The sequence below is a fragment of the Phasianus colchicus genome, chromosome 33 (genome assembly GCF_987193195.1).
Source record: "Phasianus colchicus chromosome 33, bPhaCol1.hap1.1, whole genome shotgun sequence".
Classification (NCBI taxonomy): domain Eukaryota; kingdom Metazoa; phylum Chordata; class Aves; order Galliformes; family Phasianidae; genus Phasianus; species Phasianus colchicus.
Genome location: NC_143468.1, coordinates 1,013,247 through 1,021,130, shown reverse-complemented (window position 1 = coordinate 1,021,130; position 7,884 = coordinate 1,013,247). Strand labels below are relative to the sequence as shown.

The window sequence follows — 7,884 nt, the reverse complement described above, 5'->3', positions numbered from 1 at the left end:
TCAGAACCTCACTCCTGAAGACTTGACGGAGGTGGTTGTGACGCATCTCCGTATGGAGGAGGATCCCCCACCACTGGAGCTGAAGTTGCCACCCCCAGAGCCGCAAATCCTTCCGCTTCCAGAGGAGAAGCCTCCGCTGTACATTCCTCCTCCCATTCCACAGCTGCCGCCAGAGCTTCCACCTCCAAATCCACCTCCAGATCCCATTCCTCCTCCCATTCCGCTGCCTCCGAATCCTCCTCCCATTCCACTGCCTCCAAATCCTCCTCCTATTCCGCTGCCTCCAAATCCTCCTCCCATTCCACTGCCTCCAAATCCTCCTCCCATTCCTCCTCTTCCTCCAGAGATGGTGGTCCTGCCTATCACAGCTGGAAGAGACACACAGGTTACACATGGGACAACAGAAGGTTTTCTCAGTTGAGACACATCCCACAAGTCAACGGCCCACCAGACTTCTCAGCCCACCATACTTACAGACATTGACGTTGGACATTCCATCATTGCACAGCCTGCAAAGGAAAATGAGTACATTTTTGTTACCCAATGAAAGAGACATCTTAAAACCTTAGAACGTTATTTTTATTAAACCATCACACCCTTAAGGGATTTTCTTTTCTTTTTTTTGCCTATTTATTCCCGTTTCTGGCATGCTGGTATCAGTAGAGTATTTAAGGAGGGTAGCAGTGATAATCCCTGTTCACAGCAATGTTTTTCCAAACCTCAAGTTCTTTATGATACTTGCACATGTCAGAATCGAATTGATATATGGATAAGCTGAAATGAACTGGTTGCCAGTTGCCCATCCTGATAACCTCAAACATAATCCAGAGTACAAATGGCATATCAACCCTTTTTTACTGGGAAACACACTGTGAAATTGCACTATGACCCCAAAATTCAAGGGATACCTACAAGACAGCAAGACCCCCTTCAGTCAAAGGTGAAATGCTCTACCTGTTCTCTTCTCCCTCCAGCAGCTTCCTGTACATGGCAATCTCCACATCCAGGGCAATCTTGATGTTCAGCAGCTCCTGGTATTCCTTCAGCAGGCGAGCCAGCTCCTCCTTGTCCTTGCTCAGAGCAGTTTCCAGCTCTTCCAATTTCACCCTGGCATCCTTCAGAGCCATCTCACCCCTCTCCTCAGCCTCAGCAATAGCTGCCTGCAGCTGCTGGTTCTGAGGAAGGAGAAGGACACTCCCTCAGATCACATTTTATTCTCTAACAAAAGCCCTCAAACCCAAACTGGAAGGATCAAGGATAAAAGACAACACTCTGCAGAGTCAATAGTGGTAGAGTTGAAGAACACAATTTTGCCCCAGAACCTAAAGTCAACATTTCAGCCTGATGCAGGCATCCAGTGAGATATCACACATCCCTACCTGCTTCTTCACGTTCTCAATCTCAGCCCGCAGCCGCTGGACGTTCCTGGTCAGCTCCTGGATCTCGATCTTGGTGTTGCGCAGGCTGTCCCCGTGCATCCCAGCTGTGCTCTGCAGTTGTTCATACTGATGGCACAGACACAAAGCAAACCTTCAGTGAAACACTCCTGATGCCTTGCCAAGACCTGGCTGCTTTTCTGGTTCATGTTCTGCTAAAAGAACCCATCTTGGTGGTCAGTACAACTTTGATGCCCATCTCAATGCAAAAGATGTATCTGAGACTCAATTACTATTGTTTCCCTCATTTCCCAACTCTGAGATAGATTTTAGTTACACTAACAAGCATTCTTTGTATTCTAGAAAGCTACTTTGTCCTGGCATTTCCTAGCTAGCTTATGCTGATGGTCATATTTATTGAAAGGCTTGCATGGTTCACGAGAGTAAGACTCTGGACTTGTTATAAACAGTGAGTCAGATCAACACACTTTCTCTGAGACTTCCTTGTACAGGCTCCAGTACCGTTGGCTTACAGACCTCACGTAATTTATCTGTAATCTCCAGCCACCTTGCAGGCATCCTCAAGGGCTTCCCAGCTCACCTGGCTCTGGTACCAAGCCTCAGCTTCAGCTCTGCTGCTCTGGGCAATCTGCTCATACTGGCGTCTGACCTCCTCGATGATGCTGTCCATGTCCAGGTGCCGGTTGTTGTCCATCGACACCACCACAGACAAGTCCCGGCTGATTGTCTGCATCTGAGACAGTTCCTGCAACCAACACGGGAACAAACCTGAGCATGGGAGCAGAGGAGCCCTAGGGATGCTCCACACACATCCCCCATGGGCACCCATCCACCTGCAGGGTCCTGAGCCACATCTCCCCTCCTCACCCTTGATCCTGCCCAGCCCAGGAAAGGCTCCTACCTCCTCATAGATGGCCCTCAAGAAGTTGATCTCATCAGTCAGAGCTCCCACCTTGGCTTCCAACTCCACCTTGGCCATGTAGGCAGTGTCCACATCCTACAGGAAAGATCACACTTCCTTCAGGACCACAGCAACTGCTCAGTGCTAAGCATAACAGCTCTGATAGCATTACTCAGCCGTACAAGAAAGGATGAGAAACTTCCAAGAGCTGCCTACAGACCTTACAATCTCCATTGGATTTCCCACCCAAGAAGAAATCCCGTCAAAGCCCAGGCAAAGCTTAGCATTCAAACAGTCACTTCACTGTGCCCCTGACTCACCTTCTTGAGCACCACAAACTCGTTCTCAGCTGTTGTGCGCCTGTTGATCTCTTCCTCATACCTATGAAAAGTTAAAATACAAGCTGAGTTTCCTGAATTTTCTTGCCCAAGGCCACACAAAAACAAAAAGAAATGCATAATTAGAATGAATATAATATTTAAACTGACAAATCTACCATCCATAATTACCATAAAACAAACAAATGTGAAGCAAAATAACCAGCGAGGTACAGACTACCATTGCTGCCAGCTGCTTGCATTGCATTGCTCTCAGTGTTATCATCTCTGCACTTACTTGTTTTTGTAATCCTCAACGTATTGCTGCATGTTCTGCAGCTCAGATTCCAGCTGTCCCCTCTGTGCCAGAATAGAGTCCAGCTGCCGCCTCAGGTTCTGGATGTAGTTTTCAAAGATGACATCCAGGTTCTTCCTGGGTCCCGAGGGCCCTTGCTGCTGCAGGAGCTCCCATTTGGTGGAGAGAACCTTGTTTTGCTGCTCCAGGAAGCGCACCTGAAAGCCAACACGTGGAGGATGCATGAAGGCACTCCTTCCACCGTGTACAAAGAGTGGTCCGCTCTTTGTGTCATTATGTGAGTTTGTTAGGTTAAAAAAAAAAAAAAAGGCTGCTGTTGAGTCAATTGCAGGACGAGGGAAAGGAGGGAATTTCCAAGTCAAGAGTGCAGCACCAACTCCAACACATTCCCATAGCTGGTAGTTTAGAAACATTAGATTTCTAGTCCGAAATAAAAAAGATTGGATATTTGAAAACAAAGAGGGGGAAAAATAAGAAAAGCAACCCTACATTTGTGAATAGTTAAATAGGAGGGCGTTTGGAAAGGGAAGAGTGCAGAAGTGAAACCTGAAGAAGTTTGGAGGCGTTTAGCCTTGCAGGAATAACCTATTAGGTGAACCTGGTGCAACAGGCTAGATTAAAGCCCTGAAGATACAGCTTTGATCTCATCTGGAAGGGAGATTCTCATCTTTTCCATAGCAGTACTTGAGAAAAGGATCTTCTCCAGCTCCTTAGCCTGCCCATATTTAGCTCAAAAAGGAAGTTTCTGCAGAGCTTGGCAGCTCCTCCTAATTTTTGCCCTTAATTAACCCCAGTCCCACTCCCTCACCTTGTCAATGAAGGAGGCAAACTGATTGTTAAGAGTCTTGATCTGCTCCTTCTCCTGGTTTTTCACTTGCTGGATTTGGGGGTCGATCTCAACATGGACTGGCTGTAGCAGGGTTGTGTCGACCTGCACGGGCTGAATGCCAGGGCCACCTCTACCAGGGCCACCAAAGCCAAAGCTTGGGCCACCATAGCCACCCATTCCTCCACCTCCCATTCCTCCACCATAGCCACCCATCCCTCCACCGAAGCCACCCATTCCGCCACCACCACCCATTCCTCCACCAAAGCCCATTCCTCCTCCTCCCATTCCTCCTCCGTAGCTGCCTAGTCCTCCGTAGCCTCCACCAAAGCCACCCATTCTGCCTCCATAACCTCCACCGCTGTAGCATCCACCTATGGCAATCCTTCCGCTGCTCCCCATGTTATGGAGGCTCCTGCTGCCAAAGCCTCCACAACGTCCACCACCTCCATATCCCCTGGACATAGAGAACGAGCTGTAGCTGCTCCTGCTTCTGCCACCACCTCCTCCAAAGCCACCGCCGATGGCAGAGCAAGAGCTGTAGCCCCTTCTGCTCCCTCCCCCAAAGCTTCTGCAGACAGACTGCCGGGACATGGCTGCTTCTTCCAAGTGGAGTCAAGATCAAGAGGAGGAGGAGGATGAATGGAGCTGGGTGGCGAGAAGACGCGTGCAAGGAGAAGGGAAGGAAGTCCCTCTGACTCGAGGGCAGTTGATGCACTCTTTTATCTGTTTCTGGAGGTGGGCTGGGTTTGCATGGGCGTGAAGGAGGAGACAGTTGCTGTCTTCATCAGCTTGGCGTGGTTTACAGATTTTCATCTTCACTTTGCCAAACATTGACCCTACCCAGAAACACACCCTATAATGCAGAAGAAAATTAAAAAAGATACAACCATGTCTACCAAAGGGCAGCGCTCTGACTAAGAAGCCATGCAGTTCTGCGGCACAGTAACAGTCCTGCTGTGACAGACGTGGCTTTTTTTCACCTTTCATCCATTGTGGTTGTTTCCCTGCTTACGTTTATCTTTATTTTCATCTTTCACTCCAAAGCCCTATGGCAGGCAAGCGCTGCGGCTCATGCCAAATTGTAGCACAGCTTACACAATTCCCAAAACACACCTATGTTACACCCTTAGCCTTCTTTTTACGTGGAAAATTGCCTTTGGCTTCGAGAAGTAATTTCTCAATCCAGAGCCAGGGCTCAGCAAATTGCATTTTGATGAGGCTTTGCATCTTTTCGATAAATAAAACCCTACTGGAGAGGAGATGCCATGGCAATGGCTGGAGCTGGAAATTTGCCTACTGTTGGGCCAAGCTCTCACTAAACACGAGTGCTGCAGTCTTCATGCCAAGACAGCCTCTGCATCCGTGGAGAAACGCCAATGGGAAATCCCCTGAGGGCTCTCTAAAGGCTTCAGGAAGTGAGTGACCATGAAAAGAGCCAAGGAAAACCTCAGCAAGTCAGCTGCTACCACGGGAAGTGCGGACAGACAGGCAGACGGCCCTGAGAACAGGCGGAGAGAAGGAGGCATGCAAAACGAGCTGCCCACATAATGCGTGCTGCAACTGCTTACATGCAATTAGTGAGGCAGAGGATGCTAAACAGCTCACCTTGTTTGTAGAGACATAAAATGGAGAGAAAAGAGCGCACAATAACTTTCACTGGAGGAAATGCACGCTTTTCAACTACCTGGCTTACTTTGGCATTTATATGCAAATATATTTTTGGCAGACAGGTAGAGTCGTGAGCTGTGTTGAGCCCTCTGTTATGAACACGGGTAGGTGTCTTTTTTTAGCTTATTTACAGCAGAATTTTAGAAAGGTGGAAGTTTATCAAAACGCTCCATTGTTGATGTTGTTATTGAGAAGGAATTCGTTTACAAGACACACCTGCAGAAATACAAGTGTGCAAGCATCCTGCATTGGGGAGTTGGACCAGATGACCTTTAAGGGTCCCTTCCAACTCAAACAATTCTGTGATTCTATGATTCTACATCATTTCCTTGTGGAAACCTGGTTACCAAACACTTCTTTTCTCTTTTTTAAAATTTTTACCAAGAAGTTCATTTTCCCCCTTCGTTTTCCACAGTCCCCAGCAGCAGAGGAATCAGAGTGGCGATTTCAAAGTCACTGAGTCCATTTTGAAGCCCCAGAGTCATTGTGCTTATTTGGGCATCTAACTGTGCTGTCTAAGGAGACTCTCCGAAGTTCCCATGCGACACAGGCAATTAAGCACTTCTTGAAAATCCACACCAGCAACTCCTGATATCTCCAGTTGTTTGAATAGCTCCAGAAATATCACCCAGACACCTATTTCCAAAAGCACCTGGGGCACCCGGGCTGTGCTCGATGTGCGGTTAGACCGGCACTGCCACCAAACCCTGACTGACCCTATGGGTGTGCTCATCCCACCCCGGCGCACGCGGCACAGCACGGGGAGGGCATCCAGCTCCCAGCTCCACCATAGGGCGGGGAGGATGGGGCTCGGTGCTTGTTCCCAGCGGTGTGCGTGGGTCAGAGCCACGTGGCATGGAGACACCACAGACAGTTGGCTGCTTGGGCTTTGTCTCTGAGTTTTGAGGGTTCAAAGCAGCACCTTCATCTCAAGGATTGGATGTTGCTGGGAGCCCAATGTGTTCTGCAGCGGAGAAGGGAGTTGTGGTCAGGCCACTGCCCAGAGGAATGGTGGGGACACCATCAAAAGAGGTGTTTAAGAATTGTGGAGATGTGGCACTGAGGGACATGTTAGTGGGCGTGGTGGGATGGGACTGGATGACCCAGTGAGAATTACTGGTGATTGATGGGCGATTGGATTGGATGATCCTATCGGTCTTTTCCAGCCTTGGTGATTCTATGATTCTATGATCTTAGAGGTCTTGTCTAACCTTAATGATTCTACGAGTGGGCATGGTGGGATGGGCTGGAGTTGGTCTGGATGACCTACTGACAAACCATTGGTGATAGATGGATGGTTGGACTGGATGATCTTGGAGGTCTTTTCCAGCCTTGGTGATTCTATGATTCTATGACCTTAGAGGTCTTGTCCAACTTTCATGATTCTACGAGTGGGCATGGTGGGGATGGGTTGATGGTTAGACTGGATGACCTTAGAGGTCTTATCCAATCTTGACTCTATGATTCTATGATATATTAGTCAAACTCAGCAGGGTTCTGAAGGGTGCTGAGAACACAAGGCTGTTGCTGTGCAATCACCTCCATGCGCATGCACCTACATTTAGCATCAGGTTGATCTATTCCCTCTCCTCCCTCCGGATTGCCAAACACACAGTTGCGTGGTTCCTTTCTCCTCCTGCAGGCAGGACGACGTGATTGGGAGGTTTCAGTTTCCCAGCAGCTCTCAGCAGGAGATTTGTTAAGTCAGCACAATGCTCCCGGCCCAAGCACATGGTTAGATAACGTTCTCATTGAGTCACCGCCTCGTCTCCGGCCAAGTTTGGGAAATCAGGCAGGGATTTGGGTATCGACACCGTCATGAGCTCAAACGCAATATGTGGCTCAGGATCCAATGATCTCCAGTAACATCGCTGTGCCCACACGAAGGACAGCATGAAGTGGTGGAGGAGAAGATGCTCGGTGTTTGTGTGCTTGGACAGGAGCTGCACGGAACTGGGGAGAGCAGGAGGACAAGCGGAGATGAGCACTAAAACCCCACATGCTCAGTAAAACACTGACATCTCAGCATTCCCTTCGTGCAAGCATGCTCTGAAAGAGATTATTAACATGGAGGGCAAGCACAATGAAATTAGACAAGGCTTCTTTCAGGTCAAGCAAAGTTCTTGCTGTTCCAACAAAAGGCAGAAACTGTCATGACTCAGTCCAACCCAGGAGAATTCTCCCCTAATTGCTGCTGCAATCAAAGGAACAAAAGAAAAATGCTTTCTGGTGTCTATTTGTTTTAAGCCTCTGTACACATCCCGAAGCCCTGTCAAGAGTCAATCATGGAGGCAAGCTTACACAGAGGGCAGCGATGTCTTTTCATTCAACACCTTCCCAAGTCCCTTTGCAATCTCCCGGAGCATTCACCATTGCCCAGGCAACGTCCCCATCCAAGCAGCTACACGCCTTGGCTGCTTGCAGTGTCTCCAGCTGTAGGAGCAGGGAGCGGAGCA

The 7,884-nt window shown here is 48.7% G+C and overlaps 1 protein-coding gene across 3 annotated transcripts; it reads right to left on the bottom strand.

The window, feature by feature from the left end:
* Nucleotides 1-4,351, bottom strand: LOC116235222 (keratin, type II cytoskeletal cochleal-like). 3 transcript variants are annotated; one of them, XM_090128465.1, is made up of 11 exons: nucleotides 4,024-4,351; nucleotides 3,740-3,909; nucleotides 2,914-3,128; nucleotides 2,619-2,679; nucleotides 2,299-2,394; nucleotides 1,978-2,142; nucleotides 1,380-1,505; nucleotides 955-1,175; nucleotides 475-509; nucleotides 306-368; nucleotides 1-227 (listed from the first exon to the last, which is right to left on the bottom strand). In XM_090128465.1, the coding sequence occupies exons 1-11, from the start codon at nucleotides 4,349-4,351 to the stop codon at nucleotides 1-3; spliced, it is 1,707 nt and encodes a 568-aa protein (XP_089984591.1). The 3 variants fall into 3 exon arrangements, with proteins under 3 accessions (XP_089984591.1, XP_089984590.1, XP_031459097.1); XM_090128464.1 differs by having other exon boundaries at nucleotides 3,740-3,975; nucleotides 4,063-4,351; XM_031603237.2 differs by having other exon boundaries at nucleotides 1-368; nucleotides 3,740-4,351.
* Nucleotides 4,352-7,884: the final 3,533 nt, after the last annotated feature.